Source organism: Heloderma suspectum, chromosome 9 (assembly GCF_057233095.1).
Source record: "Heloderma suspectum isolate Gila_16-S chromosome 9, 16-S_ref, whole genome shotgun sequence".
Taxonomy (NCBI): domain Eukaryota; kingdom Metazoa; phylum Chordata; class Lepidosauria; order Squamata; family Helodermatidae; genus Heloderma; species Heloderma suspectum.
In genome coordinates this window covers 3,391,418-3,410,366 of record NC_139466.1, presented here as the reverse complement: position 1 = coordinate 3,410,366, position 18,949 = coordinate 3,391,418, and the positions used below count along the sequence as shown (strand labels likewise).

The window sequence follows — 18,949 nt, the reverse complement described above, 5'->3', positions numbered from 1 at the left end:
TGCTGATCTTCTAACAAAAATATATAACACGTCCCTAAGATCAGCTTCTGTACCAGGTAACTGGAAAACAGCCAAAATAACCCCAATTTTTAAAAAAAAGATCTCCAAGGAAGATGCAAGAAATTACAGGCCATTTAGCATAATGTTTGTTCTGGGTAAACTGGTGGAAACCATTATTAAAGATAAAATTATAGAAGAACAAGCCTTGCCAAACAATAAACAAGTATTCTGCAAAGGGAAGTCCTATGGCTATATGTTACCTCCAGTATTTATTTTATTATTTATTTATTTATTTCATTTCTATACCGCCCAATAGCCGAAGCTCTCTGAAACAAGTATCAGAGTATGCCTATGTACACCAGTTGCTGAGGAACATGGGTGGGAGGGTGCCCTGCTTGTGGGTTTCCCCTGGGCAGCTGGTTGGCCACTGTGTGAACAGAATGCTGGGCGAGATGGACCCTTGGTCTGATCTAGCAGGGCTCTTCTTTTGTAAACCACTCTGGAAACTCTGCTGAAGGGTAGTATAGAAAAGCGCTTAAATAAATAAAATTTTTAAATTTGCCATTTATACCAGCTAACTCGCTCCAAAAATGATGTTAGTAGAGTGCTTAATACAAATGCTTCAGATTTCTCTCTCACACACACTTTTAACCTAGAGAAAAGTGACTCACAAAAAGAGAGAGAGAGTTACTGTGTGAGGAGCCCTGTCAGATGCTAAGAAGGGACAGATGGACATCTGACATGGCAGAGGCAAAATCAGCTAGCTATCAAATCAGTTATAGAGGAGCTGAACCGAGACGCTGACATAGTTTATGAGATAAATAGCGTTCCTCCAAAACAATCAAGAAAATACTTGAAGAACTTGAAGGCTGAATTAAGTCATAGTTAGAAACGGGCATAGGAAAACATGTGACCAAATGAGCGGTCAGAAAACTTCCCCTTGGCTCGCTACTACATTCTTTTCCAACCGCACTGCTAGATTTTCCTAACTCCAACCAGTTCCTAATATCTCCTAACCTTTCTCACCCACTCCCAGCACATTAAAGTTTAAGTGCCCTGCAAATTAATATTTCAAATGTTTATGTGAGCTTGAGAGCAGAGGGGTTGAGCAGGAAATTAGCATTTTTTAAATTAAAAAGGAAGCCTAGGAAAGGGATGGCTGGAAGGTTCCTTTCTTCTAGCCTTTTCAAATGTGATCGCCTTGTTTTATACACGAGGCCATTAAGAGATGAAGTCTTTGTATGTTGGAAGATATTCCTCTTTCTTGCAGTAGATGATGAAACATGACAAGGAAACTCACACACGGGGGTGAAGTAAAGGGCAAAAGCCCCCCCCCCCCAGCATACTATCATTTGTTTGCCAGGTAGTTTGAGGATGGTGATCTTGGGTACTGGGTGGCCACTTTGCCAAAAAAGAGGAAATGCCTCACTGCAAAAGAGGAATATAAATACAGGGCTTTTCTACATGAGGCTTTTAACCCACGCCTTTACCAAGGCTTCTGCTTCCGGATTCTTTGCTGGATTAGGATCGGCTCTTTTACACGTGTTTTTTTCTGGAGGTTTTCATTCTCTGCCTTTCAATATGTTTCATTACACAACCACTAGATGGTGCTGTGGTATAGCAGAATTGCACAATTACATGAAAGTCTCATTCCACCATCTGAAATAATACCACACTTTCCTTGATCTGAAAAAGCCGGGAACACGGTGGCAAAGAGTGGGAGAGGCCCTGAAGGAGGAGGATGTTGTGTAAAGGACTCACAAACTACTGTGAGTGAGCAATCACAAGCACACAATAAAAGCCTCGTGTACAAAGGCTCATAGAATCATACACAGTCATAGAAATGGAAGGGGCCATTTCAGCCATCAAGCCCAACCCCTTGCTCAGTGCAAAAATAAAGTTTCAAGCATCCCTGACAGGTGGCTATCCAGTCTCTTCTTGAATACCTCCAGCGACAGAGCCCACCACCTCCCTCGGCAGTTGGTTCCATTGTCTGACTGCTCTGACCATTAGGAAGTTTTTCCTGATGTTCGACCAAAATACAGTGCGTCTCACCATAGCATGGAAGGCTGCGACCAGGTGATCTGTGTGCTTGCCTACTCAGCCTGTTGGTCAAGTGCTCACTCTCGATGGGCAACGCCAAGGCCCTGCTGCTCTCCCTGCTTTATCTCTAACTGCACTTTGACTGAACACAGTCCTTGAAATAGAGGATTCCTTCAAAGAGAGGATTGTCCTCTGTAAAGTAGGGCACATGGGCACACCTGTGTAGACAATACAGAGCTAGATGGACCTGTGCTTTGACCTGGTCTAAGGCAGCTTCCTATGCTGCAGTAATATGAAAACCTTCACAAAAGCACCAGTCTTTGTTCCAACCAAAGAAACTCTGAAGGGTGCTTTGATCTTGGGGCTAATAGAATTCATCCAACAACTTGCACAGTGAAACAGACCCCTTCTTTGAGTTAACCAGGTGAGCTGCTTACACGTTTCTTCTGCGGTGTACAGTACCTGTTGGATAGTTTGGTGTGACTTACAGCAGAGTTGCCTTTTGCAAAGAAACTGTGGCAACACAGCATTTCATATTGGAGGCAATAAACACAGGCTAGAGCCGGTTTAAAAGAAGTTCAAATCAACTTATTTTATTAGTGCTTTTATACACATCGTCAGAGAAGCCTATCTAACATTGCTGAACTACAAGCACCCCCTAAAGCTGGGTGCATGAGCATAAGTAAGTGAAGGCATGAGATATGGTAACTTGCTTCCATCAGGGAGAGGGCATGTACCTGTTGCAGAGGCAAAGAGGAAGAGGAAGGCATAGGAGGAAGGAACCGATCAAGTCACAGCACAATAAGGGGGGTGGTCAAGGGAACCGGCCATTCTCTATCACCTCCTAGTGTCTGGAAGCATGCAGAGTTGTTCCCATTATCCAGCAGAACCAGCCCTTACCCAGTATAACCAAAGAGAACAATGGAGACCCGTATGAACCGTGGAAGCCGGTGGCTCTGATTTCAGTGGTGCTGTGAATCCATTCTGGGTTTCAGTCAGAACCAGCCAGACTCTAGAGGAGCTATCCCATAGGCTCAGCACCTTGGATAGCTCCGTTAGAGTTCTGGCCGGTTCTGACTGAAACCCAAAATGGATTTACAGCCCCACCAAATTCAGAGTCACCAGCCTCCACTGGGAATGAAGGAAAAGCTGCTGAGAGAGGGATCTCCAAGATTACAAGCACCAGAAGGTGTGGGATCCCCAAGGAGATCCACCGATGAGAGCAGCCTTCCCCAGCCTGGTGTCCTACAATGCATGGGTCTGTAGATCCTACCACCCCCAGCCAGCATGTTAGGGCCTAATAACAGAATACCAAAACATAATCCAAATAGCAGCAAAAAGAATGCATCTTATCCAAGGCTAAATATTGCCCCGTAGCAGCAGCCCTGAAGCTCTGATGCTCTCAAGGCACCTGCAGCAGCAGGAGAAGCCTTTGGCGCTGGATTCTTTCAGGGCCCCAGCATACAGAATTCCATGATTCTGTATCCCTACTCCCCCCCAGACCAGGTGGAAATGAGCCAGAGAGCAGAGCCTTGCAGAACATATGGCCAGATGGGCGATTAAGAAATTTAATAAATAAATTTAATAAATAAAACATAGAAGAGGCATCCCCTCCTGCATAACAGCAAAAGGAGAATGCCTCTTCTACAAAGACGCTACAGATGGTTGCTACAGAAGGTGCTTCCGTTGTGAATGTCAGAAAATCAAAAATAAATGTTCTAATTTGAGAGCTCTAAACAGCTGTTATTTCGCATGGTCAGTCATGTGTCATAACCTTTTCTGTCTGGAAGAAACAGCAATAGTTCTGGATTCAACATATTTGATATTTGTGAAAATAAAAAGGAAAGTTTTCATTTTCAAGGGACAGGATGAAATGAGGACATTTGAATGTGTAGACATGATTTTAAGATCATGAGGCCTCTGGAGCAAGAGCAGCTTTGGGGCTGGGATGAGGTACTTTGCGAGATGGGGATCACACAAACAGTGGGTGCAGGTATGATGTCTTGTTCCAGTTCAAGGGCGTTCCAGCCTCTTTCACACCAACAGCCCGGAAGTGGGTATGGGAAAATGTGAGCTCCTGATGCACTCTGTGGTGCAGGGCTGAGCAACCTGGTGCCTGAAGGCACCAGTGTGCCCCGGTTACCTTTCCTGGTGAGCACCAAGGTGCCCTGCCCCCCCCCATTTTTTTTAGAATTAACACATTGTCTGGGATTCCTGTGAAAAAGGTTTCTGTTGGTGCTGAAAACTGTGGGTTCAAAGGTGCTTGGTGTGCTGGGACTCAGACCTCGCCTCTGCCTTGTCCTCAGCCTTTGGGGCAGGTTACTTGTCTTTTCTGACTAGCCACGCCTCCCATGGCAACCATTTTGTGGTGGTACCCCTGACAGTTTCTCAAACTGCCAAATGTGCCTGCAGGCCCCAAAAGGTTGCCTATCCCTGCTGTAGTGTAATGACTGAAGAACATATTCTTCAGATACCAGAAGCTGAGACCCACTAATGCACAGAAAAAATAATAACCAGACTCCCTTGGAGTCATGGGATCCAGTACGTGTTCCAGGACTATTTATTTCTTTTTGTCCCCAATGTTCTCAGGCAGTGGAGGTGGAAGCTTGTTTTGGTCAGGCACCAGCAGAAAAATTAATACCACCTTTTAGTTGCAAATCTCTCTTTCATGATACTTGCTGGCCTGCATTCGTACCATGAACACATAATTTATGTGAAATACTCAAGAGTCTTAATAGAACCCTGCAAATCATTTCTTTGACACCCACTAGGTCAAAGCCACTGTGAGAGAAATATTTTCTAGCTGAAACAGCTCCTTTCCCGGAGGCCTGCAGTCACTCGCAAGAAGGGATGGGTTTAAACTTTACACAGCTAGAATCAACCATTGGTATCTACTGCCACCTGCTGGTAGCTTGATTTCCAAGAAACCCTCCGCAGAAGTCTGTGTAATCCTAAAGAGAAGAGATAAGTTTGGTTCTGAGGTTGCAGTTTTGAAAGAGAAGTTCAGCGGATGTTTAAAGAAAAAGGGGCTGCCCAATTAAAACAACAGGACTTGCATCTGAGCATGTATAGAGCTTGAGCTGCAATTCAACATGCAGTTACCTAGAGCAAGTCAACTTACTGGCATTTATTTCTGAGTAGACGTGTGTAGGATTGCAGTGTAACCATTTGATTGTTGTCATAGGTGAACCTTGAGATGTACTAATGGCTGTTTGAAGCAACCTCCTCCATAAAAGGAAATTTGTTGAGGAAATTGGTGAAGTTTCTATGCTGAATGGGTATCTTCTGTTAAAAAAAAGACGCTGATAATGAAGGAGAATGGATATACTAATGGTTAAGAAAGAAGGACATTGTAACTCATTGGAATCTACAGCAGGCAACCTGGTGCCCTCTAGATGTTTTGGTCTATAAGTCCCACAATGCCTGATCATTGGACCATTGTCCAAAACATCTGGAGGACACCAGGTTGCCTACACCTGCCTGGGACAGATAGTCTCTCCCTGGAGAACCAAACAGGGACAGTTGGTGACGGACCACAAGATGAGGTGCGGGTGAAATCAGCATCTCATGGTATTATGTGGACTACTTGCTGGGTGGAGCAAACAAGGTCTTGCCCCCTAGCCAGTGGGCTGGGATGATGGTTGATGAGACCATGGGGTAGACCGGGGGGAAGGGATTGTAACGGAGTGACAGAGGATCTGCTGTGCGTGCCAAAGGTCCCAGTGTCAATCCCTGACATCTCGCGTCTAAAAAAGCTTCGGGTAATAGGTGATAGGAAAGATGTTCTCTGCCTGAGATGCTGCCAGTCATAACATAAGAAGGGCTCTGCTGGATCAGACCAAGGTCCATCTAGCATTTGGTTCACACAGTGGCCAACCAGCTGCCTGTGGGAACCCCCCAAGTAGGACGTGAGTGCAACACCTTCTCCCACCCATGTTCCCCAGCAACTGGTGTACATAGGTTCACTGCCTCTGGTACTGGAGGTAGCACACAGCCATCAGGACTAGTAGCCATTGACAGCCTTTTCCTCCAGGAATGTGTCCAACCCCCTTTTAAAGCCATCCAGATTGGTGGCCATCACTGCATCTTGTGGTAGCGAATCCCGTAGTTTGACTCTGTGCTGTGCGAAGAAGTGCTTCCTTTTGTCTGTCCTGAATCTCCCACCCATCAGCTTCATGGGAGGACCCCACTGGGTTGTAGCATCGTGAGGGAGAAAAACGTCTCCCTATTCACCTTCTCCACACCAGGCATAAGTCAAGAGTAGATAATACTGGGCTAGATGAGAACTGCAGTAGTCTGAAACAACTACACACACGCCTGCCACTCAAGAATGACCAAACTGAGTTCTCCTGGAGAAGATCCATCATAGGAGCCCCGGAAGCTGCCTTACACTGAGTCAGACCCTGGGTCCATCTAGCCCAGTATTGTCGGCACTGACTGGCAGCAGCGGCTCTCCAGGGTTTCAGGCAGGAGTCTTTCCAGCCCTCTCTGGAGATGCTGTTGGGTTTGAACCTGGGACCTGCTGCATGCCAAGCAGGGGCTCTGCCTCTGAGCCACGGCCTCCTTCCTCACAGTGCCCCACCGCTGAAATCCATCTCCTTGCTGTAGTTGTGCTTTGTCAACTTGAGCCTCTGTATCTGTTTCTGATACGAAGAACTGACTGGATATTTCAGCTTCTGAAAATGGTTTTATTCAGTGTGCTACTGCTTGTCACAATCAAATCCTCAAAACAATTCTGTAACAGTGCTTTCCAGGCAAAAAAGGGGTGGGGGCAGGAATCCCAAACTCAGTAGTCCCACCATGGCATTCGGCAGCAGTGCCCTCTCCCTCCTTCCCACCAATGCTGCGCGGCCTTCTCGGTGAGGAGCGTGGCACCGCAAAGGCACCTGGGACATGTTGATGCTCATGCTTCTGTGTGTGTCTCAGGACAAAGAGTTGTTCTACGAGTGCACTGGGGGGTGGGGGGCGGGATCTTCCTTGCCATGCAGCTTCCAGATAACGTCATGGCAAGACTAGGGACAAAACTGGTGTGCCATAGATCAAACGCCATACATCAAAGCACAAGGCCTTCCTGGAGGTTGAATCAGCAGGAAGTCCCCAGCGGACAGGCCTGGAAGAATAGTCAGACCACAGCCACATTTGTGCCCAAGGCGTGGACAGACTGACGTCTCCTCGGTGCTGGGTTAGGTGGCTGTGCCACTCTTTGCCTAGGTGATGCCAAGCCAGCTCACAGGCAGTGCCATAAAATCAGTGGGGCTCAGGGACTGGCTCCAGTGCAGAGCTGGCTGGATTCCATCAAGTGGGCAGCGTCAGGGCAGAGTGACCATCCGGGCCGTGTTTTGCAGTGCTGTAAACTGACGTTTGTTCCTCAGCCCGGAGAACCGCTCATTCAGTGTCAAGCTAGTCTAAGGAGGAAAAACATAAAGGATTTTTGGCACACTTACCTGGGAGTAAGCCCTTCTGAGCACAGTGGGACTTACTTCTGAGGAAACACACATAGGATTGCACTGCTCCTGCGAGTTCATGTCAGCGCTCCACTTAAACTCACACACAGCTCTGGAGGGACAGAATTTCTCACACAAGACAAGGCGAGGTTGGAGGCAGCACGCCAGAGAACAATGCTGGGCAGGTGCTGAGGCACTCATGTCCTAGCTGGGGGCTTCCCACACGCAGCTGGTTGGCCACTGTAGAAACAGATGCCTTGGTCTGCCCCACCAGGGCCCTTCTTATGTCCCTGTCACATTCAGACATTCCGACACCACCCTGCACACTGCAGTGGTGCAACATGGGCCCCTAAAATACTGCCAGGGTGGGAATGACTGCACTGCACTGATGTCATGGGGAAGGACACCCACAGTCTGGACCTTGAGACCTCAGGCTTAGAATTGCCAGTTCCCCCACCCCCCAAGTTCCCCTTGGCTTGGCTTGGCACTCAGCCGAGATTTTCTGAACCAATCCACGTTCACTAATTTTCCACCAGCGCAGCCTTTGAAGCAGCTTCTAAACAAATCTGTGGAGAGGCTCCTTTCCATACGTTTGCATATGGCAGGGGCGGGCAAGCTTTTTTTCTGTTGAGGGCAATCTGATGGGGGCTCCATGCGGGCCAGCCTAGAGCCAAAAGCGAGAGCCCCCCCCTCTTCTCTTCTCTTCTCTTCTCTTCTCTTCTCTTCTCTTCTCTTCTCTTCTCTCTCTCTCTCTCTTCGCTCTCTCTTTCTTCCTCCCTGTCAAGTGGGCTGCCTGGGAAGCGAGAGATCACTCTTGGTGGAGATCTGAACGGATCTCTTGCAGACGGCTTCAGAAATTAGGCCGAGGGCCACCTGTGGCCCTAAGGCTGCAGGTTGGCACCCTTGGCATGGCGGCGGCTTTGCGTCCGGGAAAAAAAGCCCTGCTGCTGGAGTCGGGGAGGACAAAAGCCCATTCCTTGTAGGGAAACCTTGGGTCAAGATGCCCCCTGCCGATGGTGGGTGTTTGGCTCCCAGCAGCTGTTTTCCTACAAGCAAAGTACAGATAAACCAGGAAGTCTCCTCTGCCCTGGATTTTAATCTCAGCTGGAAAAGAATCTGGAGGCTTCTCCTGCTCGCCCCTCCTTTGAGCCAAGCATTGCTGAGCCCCTGATGCTGATCTCTGGGCCAGAGCCTGACAACCCCTGACAGCATCTCGACTCAGTTTTGATTCACACGCGTGCACAACTCCATTGAGGACTAGCATCTTGACATGTGAATGGCTTCCATTTGTTCTTGGCATTTTGGAATGTTCTCTACCTGGTTTGCCATGGCGCGGAAATTGAACCTCAGCGGCACTCCTCTGGGCTGGTGACGGATCATCTTTGCAGGGGTGCCTCTTCCTCTCAGGAAGGGGCGCTTGGCTCCGGGCCTGTGGAACACATGCCAAATGTGAGGATGCCTTGTTTTCACTTGACAAGGAAAGAAAAAAAGAGTTCACTCACTATCCCAGATCCTCCCTCTTGAGAAATGGATGAACTGCATCACCAACAACTCCCTGCATCAGTTGTGAGTCTGACACTTTCTAAGCACCGACCAAAATGGAGGCAATAGAAAAATTTTTGTACCATTTTTGTTTTTAAAGGAGCCACAAACAGATCCAGCAGCAGCATGAGAAGGCGAGGAAATGTGCTCCTGTGACGGCTAAGAACTTGAAGTCTATGCTCTGAGTACAGAAGCAGCGTCCTGCCCCCGCAAATTGGAAAAGGTGGGCTTTTGTCTAGAGACCTAACCAATGCAGGCTGGTGGCTCCAACATCAGTGGGGTGGTGAATCTGCTCCGGGTTTCAGTCAGAACCAGTCAGGACTCTAAAGGAGCTCTCCAAGGTTTGCATTTGGATAGCTCCTTTAGAGTTCTAGCTGGTTCTGACTGAAACCCGGAGCAGATTCACCACCCCACTGACAGAGCCACCAGCCTCCACTGGACCTAACCACGTCAAGTAGCAACAATGTGAAGGATACAGGGGCGTAGAAAGGCTTGCCGGCACATGTGCTGATTATTCTGGGATTTTAAAAGCCCACCTCCGTTCATACCTTCTCTTTCTCTCCTTCCCCCTTTCACCTGCTAACCTGGGCTTCATAGTTCATCTGCACCCGGAGCCTCCAGTGTGGCACAGGGGGCACCAACGTGCCCATGGGCTCTTCCCTCGGCACCCACCACATTCCCTGCCTCTCCTGATTTTTATGTTATTCCTTACCTTAAAAAAAAAAAATTAACTGGAAGGCTGGCATGCTGCAAGGAAAGTGCTGCCCTCTAGGGCCATCCTTTGGGGGTTCAAAAGAGTAGTTTTGTGTTTGGGAGCTGACACCCCACCTCCGCTTTGTACTTAGGTTCTTGGACAAGTTACTCTTCTTTTACCAGTTTGGCTTCTGGGAAATGGGTGCTCTGTGACTGGTTATGCCCACCATAGCAGCCATTTTGTGAGAGCACCCATGACATTCTCTCAAAATTCCAAATGTACCCACTGACCCAAACAGGTTGGAGACCCTTGATTCTATGCAGAGAAGGGACAACAGCATCAAAACAGACAGGTATTTCCAGCATCTCCCCCTGGAGACTCCCCGACGCCCTAACCTGAGCATTGTCCAAATAGTTTTGTGTACGATCACCTATCGTCCTTGTGTCAAGTGGGGATGCTCTCCTGCAGATCCCAGAGGACAGGAGGACTCACAGCTAGTCATGAAATCCAAATACACAAATAAAAGAGAGGTGCCAAAACAAAAATGGTTGTTGTTATATACAAGGCCACTTACATGTTCATTTGGCTTGCTTGGGGGTTGGACACAGAAACGGTCAGGACCGCTTCGGAAGCAGGCTGGGGCTGCCACCTGCCAGGAGAGCAAAACAAAACAAATTTGGTATTATTGTTGCTAAGACAGCAAATTTGTTCCTTTGGTAAAAATAAAAGGGTGGGGGATTCCGTCCCATTTACCTTCTCATCCTTGATGGCTTCCCCTCTGTGTTTGACTCAATTATCTGTTAGAAGAAGGGAATAACAGGCATAAAAGTTGATCCTCAGAAAAAACTTAACAAGCAACATTTGTGGGTGCCCGAAGCCTGGAGAGAGAAGACCTGAGTTGCATAGTATGGCTCAAGGTTTTCTAGAGCCACTTAGCTTAAATGGCTCTAAAAAGGATTATTGTATTTGTTATTTATTTATTTGAAACATTTCTATACTGCCTTTCTGGAAAAACCAATCAAGGCGGTTTACAAAAAATTCTGAAAACACAACTCACAAACAAATGAAAACATAGTAAAGCATAAAAAAAAAATCTGAAAAACAATAACAATTTTAAAAGCCAAATTAAAAAGATGTGTTTTGACCCTGAATGCAGAGAGACTGGGGACCAGTTGCATCTCCAAAGGGAATGTGTAACTGGGAACAACACAGGAGAAAGCCCTCTGCTGCATGCCTGACAAGCGGGCCTCTGCATGCGAGGGTGTCTTCAAAAGGGCTTCTCCTGCTGGTCTTATAATTGTGCAGGTTCATACTGAGATATGTAGTCCCTCAGATATGTAGTCCCTCAGATATCCAGGTCCTGAGCCATTTAGAGCTTTAAAGGTTAAAACCAACATCTTGAACTGAGCCCAGAAAACAATTCAGATCCTTCAGTATCGAGGTGATGTGATCACAATTCTATGCACTGGTTAATAGCCTAGCTGCTGCATTTTGCACCGTATGAAGCTTCTGGATGCTCTGGCATGGATAACTGTTGTCAGATCAGACTGACTCAGGAATTCCCACAGCTGATGCACTAGACAAATTCATGGAAAATTCATGAATTAGACAAATTCAAATATATTTATTTATCTCTCAATGAGTCTTGGCCATAATAGCTGTTAATAGAATCTCCATGTCCCAAGACAGTCTACCTTAGATTTGCAGGTGATGGCTATGTTTGTCAGCTTCCCAGGGGCACCTGCCTGGCCACTGCTAAATAAACACTGGACTAGATGGACCTTTTGTCTGATCCAGCAATGAAAATCATATACCTGTATGTTCACAGCATCTGTCATGAACTCAATGGGCAGCCTCAGGCAAGCCACTTTGGCAGTTTCTACACAAGGTATTTATTGTGTGCTTGTGACTGGTCACTCACGGACGTTTGCGGGTCCTATACACAATGTCATCCTCCTCCAGGGCACCTCCAGCTCTTTGCAAGGTTTCTCGCGCTGTTTTCCGTGACATTGGAAGTCCAGCATTTTTGCTCCTCCTGCAATTTACCAGGTTATATGTGCTGACGTCAAGGCGGATTATTGCAAATAATACAACAGCACCATCTAGTAGCTTTATGATGAAACATATAGACCTTGCAGAGGAAAAGAAGAAGGAAAAAGCCACGTGGAAAGGACCCCATCTAATCCTGTGAGGAATCTGGAAGCAGAAGCCCCAGTAACATTGTGGGATTTTTGCCTGGTGTAGAAAAGCCCTGTGTCTCAACTCCTCATCTCTAAAATTGGTCTAATAATAATAATAATGGTCTACCTGTTGTGAGGATTACAAAGATAATGTATGTGAACTGCTGGGAGCAGCTAGGGAAAGTGCTATATAAATATAAAACATGGTTAAGAACATAAGAAGAGGTGTGCTGGATCAGACCAAGGTCCATCTAATCCAGCATTCTGTTCACATAGTGGCCAACCAGCTGCCCATGGAAAACCCACAAGCAGAACATGAGCGCAACAGCACCCTCCCGCCCATGTTCCCCAGCAACTGGTGTACATAGGCACTCTGCCTCTGATACTGGAGGTAGCATATAGCCATCAGGACTAGTAGCCATTGATAGCCTTCTCCTCCGTGAATTTGTCTAGCCCCCTTTTAAAGCCATCCAAATTGGTGGCCATCACTAAATCTTATAGAAATGAATTCTGTAGATTATATGCTATGTGAAGATATACTTCCTTTTATCTGGATTTCAAGGCCAACTGAAACCAGAGGGCAAAGACAGTAATTTCTCCATCTGATCAAAAATCTATTGACAGCATGAAGGTAGGCAAAGAACTGACTTGTCTGCTAAAGTTGAATCTGGATTGCCTCTGGAAGAAAGATGGTCTTCGGTTCAGTTGGAAAGGCCTGTTACTGGGAGGAAGAAAAGGACCCAACATTAATATAGCCAGTGTTCCACATAAGCACAAAGTGTAGTTGAATTTGCAATCTGAAGTGAGAAATGTTCAATGCTTATCATTTGTGTTTGCAAATGATCAGACTTCTTAGAATTTGGAGGGAAAACCCTGAAATTTTGTCATGCAAAGTCTCCCTGCCTCTCTGTCTCTGTCTCTGTCTCTCTCTCTTTCTCACACACACACACACCCCAACATGAAATTCACCCCCCCACACACACCTCTCAAATCCACATTGAATACACCTGCAGTTCACATGTGAAAACAAAAACTGAAATCCAGAGATGATGGATGCATCATGCTTTTTTTCACCTTTGGGCTGGCGGTGAAGCTCCTGCCATTCTGACCCGCTGGACCCTTGTTGGCAGCCCCTGCTGAGTGTCAGCTGTCAGCCCATTGCTGCTGTTCCTGATCAGGCTGGATTCGTCCTGCTTGCCCTAGGAATTAACCACAGCTCACTCAGTTGCCCTCTGCTATTGCCTCCATATTGGCTTCTCCAACAGGAAGCAAAGTGGGATGGTGGGATGTTACTGTGGTCCTACCTGCAGGGCTGACGCTGGCCGATTTAGTGGGCTCGTGCCATTCGGTCTGATGGCTGATCTCTGCCCAGGGCCATTCGCGCCATTCCAAAAAGGCTTCCTGTAATACTGCTGCTTCCTAAACCCTCTTCTAAACCTGTTGGGTCCTAAAGAAACATGTAATTTAGATTCTAATCCATTGCATGGAAAACAGATCCTCAGATGTCAGCTTATGGAATAAACTCCCCAAAGACATTTGCCTGGCACCTACATGGTTTATTTATTTCTATACCATCCAATAGCCGGAGCTTTCTGGGTGGTTCACAAAAGTTAAAACCACAGAGATAACCATTGTTATCTTTTCAGCACCAGGCAAAGACCTTGCTTTTCTCCTAGGCATTTTAGAGACCTAGTTCTAGGTTGTTACGGCCGTTTTACTTATTTCTATGCTGTTTATTTTTTGCATTATATTATGCTTTACTCTTTTAAACATCTGTATTCTATTTTATATTTTTAACTGTTTTGTGACATTTTAAATTTTTTAGCTGTTTGTAATCCGCCCAGAGAACATTAGTTATTGGGTGGATTAGAAATGCAATAAATAAATAAAATACTATTCATATCAGCCAATAGCATTTTAGGATGCATACTTATTACTCATCACACATTTGTATCTCCTCAGCCCTTTGAACAAAGAGCCCAGGGCTGAGTGCACGGGGTTTTCCCCATGTTTATCATCTCTGCTGCTTATATCCCATATCTGGGGTTCTGGGATCAGTGCTGATGATTTACACGTTACTGTATCTGAACAGAAATCGTTGCATGAGCAATCACCCTCAGTTCAAGAGCCTTTCCCCTCTGCAGATAATTTTTCTCCCTAATCTCTACCAATCTGCAGCTTGATAAATTGTTCTGCTAATTTGTGGAAGGGCCATTCATTGGAGAACAGGGTCTTTGTTGTGATCTCTTTCCTTGTTCTGTGCTTCAGTTTATGGATGCATTATTGTTCCCACTTGCAGTAGCTGTGCTATAGATCTGAAGTGACATCACTGTGATACCTCACTGAATATTTCCTTTGTCTCCATCTTTCTTTTATCGCCATTTACATTTATCCCCACCTGCCCAATTCATTATTGATTGGCTTTTCATTTAATATTCAGCCATTATGTAAGAACCCTGCATTTAAAAAAACACACACTCCTGCAGTAAATTCAATTTAACCATTTTGTTATGGTCTGTACAGAGTTTTCAAGATGCTGACTGATGAATGAAGAAAACAAAGGCAACCTCCAGCCCTTTTAAAAAGGGAATCTCTCTGGCATTTTATTTCCTGTAGTCTGGAGTGATGGGACCCATCTAACCAGTCCAGATAAATACTGAAAGGTCCTGAGATGGCATCAAATTGGTGAAGTAACTGTGGTGAGGGTGGGGATGACCTCAGAGTAAATTAAAGGGATCCTTGGCATGAAGAAAACTGGGAAGAGAGGCACACATAACTGTGTTCTGAAGCTCCAAAAAGTAATGTAATAGTTTAAGGGCAGAATCCTATGCATGTTTAGACGAAAAAAGTCCTACAACTCCCAGCATTCCCCAGACAGAGGGATATAAATATAATAAATAAATAAATAAATAAATGTGACCACTTAAGAAAAGGGTCTATAGCTCAGTGGTAGAGCACCTGCTTTGGAGAGAGAAGGCCCAAAGTTCAATTGCTGCCATCTCCAATTAAAAAGGGTCTGAAGTAGTCCAGCTGGGGAAGACCGGTCTCTGCCGGAGACCTTGGACAGGTCAGGGGAGGTAGGCAGTGCTGGGCAAGATGGCCCAATGGACTGACTCAACAGAGAGCAGCTTCACAAGGGCTGCTTATCTTTGGGGAGTGGCCGAGAACTCCTGTGGGTGCCCCACGCAACGGGTGTTTGGGTGAAGCTGAAACACAGGCTGATATCTCCGCATATCAACAGTGCAAACAACCACAGCCACAACCATCCTTTCCTGGATTCCTTCACAGTGGTACAATGGCGAATTCTGAAGTGGAGGTGCTCACCATGACAGCTCCAAAATTCGGTTAGCTGGATGAATCCATATCAACAAACCACTTCTAGGAGTTTTCATCTCCAGGTCTTTTGCTAAGCAAAGGGGTCTTAATTGCCCATGCAAGACCAAGCTACTGCAAGCCACTTTCCATTACAACAGGGAACAATATATTGTTGTTGGGAAAATTCATCCCCCCACCTCAGTAACTGTGAGGATTGCAGCTAAGCTCAGAGCTAACAGGGAATTCTGAGGGGGGTGGCAGAAGACGTCAGCACCCCCGCGAATAAAAAAGTGCTGGCACTGCATCCCTGAGAGCCCTGACTCCTCCACACCACTGCTCTTTCTACCCCCAATCTCCTACTTCCTGCTGGTGCTTCACACATACCTTGCAGATTTCGTGGTACCCAGCTCCGGAATCTAGGTCTTCCATTGCTGTAGGGTAGATTCCTGCTCTTGAGCTGCTGCCTCCATCTGCTCCTCTTTGGGTTTGTCTGTCCTTTCTTGTTACGCTTTATGATATCATCTAAATCAGTCATATATCATTCTGCTTGTATACTGTGTTTTTTCCACAAATACATTCGTGCTCAAAGCGGTTCACAGAATAGACTGTTTATTTCAAATTCAATCATCATCATTATAATTCATTACATCATAACATTCAGCAATTACAGTTCATCTAAAACACATCAAAAGTTTAAATGAGCATAAGACATACTAACAGGCCATTTAACAATACCCAGTACCAATAATGCCAGCACTATACAGAAAGCCATTCATTCAACAGTTCATATTAAGAGACCTAACAATGAGCTTCCTTTTTTACATCAAACTAGCAAAAAAAGAGGAAATGATGAAGATGTGTCAGGCAGCCCACCCCCAGCTTCAGAAAAAGACCCTCCTCTTACCAGGGTCCCCATTTCTTAAGCCAATAATGGGCACTGTCTCCCTCAGGGCAACTTCCCTCCTGGCTGTCATGAGGTCACCAGAGGGTACCAGGCGGGGCAATTTGTCTAATCCCCTTTTAAAGCCATCCAAATTGATGGCCATTACTACATCGTTTAACTCTGGGCTGTGTGAAGAAGGACATCCTTTTGTCTGTCCTGAATCTCCCACCACTCAGCTTCGCTGGGTGACTATGCCTTCTGAGAGGGGGCAAAAAACTTCTCCCTGCCTCCTTTCTCTGCACCATATTACACACCTCAGAGTACTGAGTTGAGGTCTGGACACCACAGTTCAAGACAAGCAGTGACAAGTTTGAAAGTATCCAGAGAAGAACTAAAAGGATGGCTCTAGAAAGCAAGTCTTAGGAGGAAGGCTGAAAGAACCGACAAATGTTTCACCGCAGGGAAAAAGTCAAGTGGAAGTGGGAGGCTGGTTTTAAATATTTATATCAGATATACAATACCAAAAGTCCAAAAGGGAAATATTATGTACTGGATATTGGTTATTAAATAAGTCCGATCAAATAGCACTGGGTGCCAAATGCTGACACTGAATATCAGAGAGCAGATATTCAACATTCGAATTGTCAGAGGGGCATTTATCGAGGCAAATAAATGAGCTCTGTGGCCCACAGAGAATGGGGAGATTTTTGTCTTTTATAGTAATGCACCAGGATGTGGGTATTTCCAGCCTGCTGACTTAATACAAGAGTGTGGTGCTTATGTGCATAACATATCTCGTGCCAAGGAAATGATTTGCATCTCCAGTCAGCTCCATAAATAGACCAGGCATCGCATCAAGCCAGCCTTGGAGAGGACTCTATTTTTGGAGAGAGACCATATGGATGAAGCTCTCGCTCAGTTGTGGGGTCTGAGTTTGGGCACAGGGAGAAGGAGATGGCATCAGACACAGGGGCCTCCCCACCTGGAGTTTTGGTTCTGGTTCAACCCCCACCTTGTTCTTGTTCAGCCATCCCCAACCTGGCGCCCTCCAGATAGGCTGGACTACAACTCCCAGCATCCTGGGGGATGCGGTCCATGCTGGGAGTTGTAGTCTAACACATCTGGAGGGCCCTGCTGGAGCAAGGCTGCTCTGTCCCACCAAATCATCTGTCTCTCCGGTGATGCTTCTGCCTTCACACACAGCCTCCTGGTTTGATGGAAAGCCCACTTTCGGGGTGCTGGGGCAGTGGGGGTGGGTGGGAATAGGAGAGAGACCAACGACGGAGGGGGGGGGAGAATTGAGAAGGACAAAAGAGAGGTGTAAAAGGGAGGGAGAATAGATGCGGAAGGGGGGCAAACAGAAGGCAACTGTGCGTTGGGGGTGATGGGGGGAAGGACACTCCCCTTGGGTTAGACAAGGCCGGGGGGGGGAGGGGCACCTGGATCCAGTGGGTGTCGCCCCGACTGGTGGGAGGGGAGAAACTGGGCCGGCGTACCTTCGGGGGGCTACAGAAGAATGCTGCTAGGTGTTTGCAAACTTCGCCCAAACTTGCCCAGCCGGGAGGCCCTTTCTGCGCCAGACGCGCGACCCCCGTCGCCACATCTCTTCCCCCCCCGCCCCCAAGTTACGCCGATTCCAATACGGAAGGTATATGCGTGTGTACGGGGAAGGGGGGGTTCGGCTCTTGCCACCCCGCCCGGCCCTGCGGCCAGAAGGTCGGCGCTGCCCCGTGCCGTTGCGCCCCCACCGCGCTGGGGCGCAGGGCGAGCCCCCCGCCCCGAGAGCGAGAGCGGGGGCGGGGAGCACCACGTACCCAGGGACAGATCGATCTCCTCCTCGTCCGCGGGGGCGGCGGGGCCCGATCCTGCTGCCCCGGCGGCGCCCGCTCCTGGCTCCTGCCCGCCGACGCGCACCGCCTCCATGGCCTCTGTCGGGGCACGAGAGAGCCAGGCCGCCGTGGCGCACGCAGCGGCCGGCCCGAGAAGGGCCGGGCCAGGCGGGGAGGTGGCCGGAGTGTCCTGCCAGCCCCCGCCCCCGCCGGCCAGCAGCTGCCGCCCCCGGCCCGCGCCCTTGCACGAGAGCAGCCGCCGGCCCTGCTGCTGCTGCGGGTTCAGCCTCCTCCACGGATCCTTGCCCGCGAGGAAGCCCATCTGAACTCCCTGGCATTTACTGAGGCGGCGGCTTGAGCGGCATCGGGCACCTCAGAGAGACGGCACCCTTCAGGCCCTTTCCGCGGTGACTGACAGGCGGTGCGCCCCCCCCCCCATCAGTCGGAGACATTTTCCACTCAGCGCCCGGCGAGCGGCGCGGTGGCCGCGTCTGCTGATGACCCCAGATGATTTAGGGTGGTTAGAACACAAAGGGACTGCGAAGAGCTCCGAAAGGAGCTCTCCAGCCTGGGAGAACGGGCATCCAAATGGCATACGCCCTTTATTTATTTGTGGCACTTGTATGCCGCTGAATATAATAAAATCCCTCAGCTGTTCAGTGTAAGCACGGGTAAAGTGATGCACATTGGGGCAAAAAAATCCCAACTTCAAGTATAAGGTGACGCGATCTGAGCCAGCGATGACTGACCAAGAAAGAGATTTGGGGGCTGTGGTGGACAGCTCGATGAAAATGCCAACCCCCTGGGCAAATTCCATGCTAGGCATAATTAGGAAAGGCATTGAGAATAAAACTGCCAGTATCATATTCCCCTTATACAAATTGATGGTGCGACCACTGTTAGAATACTGTGTGTGTACAGGTCTGGTCACTGCACCTAAAAAGGGATACTGTAGAGTTGGAAGAGCTGCTAGTACAGTAACAGATGCAAAGCACTTGTATCTTTAACACTGGTAGAAA

At 47.6% G+C, this 18,949-nt stretch overlaps 1 protein-coding gene across 2 annotated transcripts; it reads right to left on the bottom strand.

Moving 5' to 3' along the window:
• Window positions 1–6,713: 6,713 nt before the first annotated feature.
• LOC146338342 (UAP56-interacting factor-like) lies at window positions 6,714–18,088 on the bottom strand. Of its 2 annotated transcripts, none has more exons than XM_084813301.1 (9): window positions 17,916–18,088; window positions 15,603–15,740; window positions 13,208–13,350; window positions 12,978–13,102; window positions 12,552–12,624; window positions 10,477–10,520; window positions 10,298–10,372; window positions 8,805–8,916; window positions 6,714–7,448 (listed from the first exon to the last, which is right to left on the bottom strand). In XM_084813301.1, the coding sequence occupies exons 1-9, from the start codon at window positions 18,022–18,024 to the stop codon at window positions 7,353–7,355; spliced, it is 915 nt and encodes a 304-aa protein (XP_084669427.1). In that variant the 5' UTR covers window positions 18,025–18,088; the 3' UTR covers window positions 6,714–7,352. The 2 variants fall into 2 exon arrangements, with proteins under 2 accessions (XP_084669427.1, XP_084669428.1); XM_084813302.1 differs by having other exon boundaries at window positions 12,552–12,618.
• Between the last annotated feature and the right edge of the window lie 861 nt (window positions 18,089–18,949).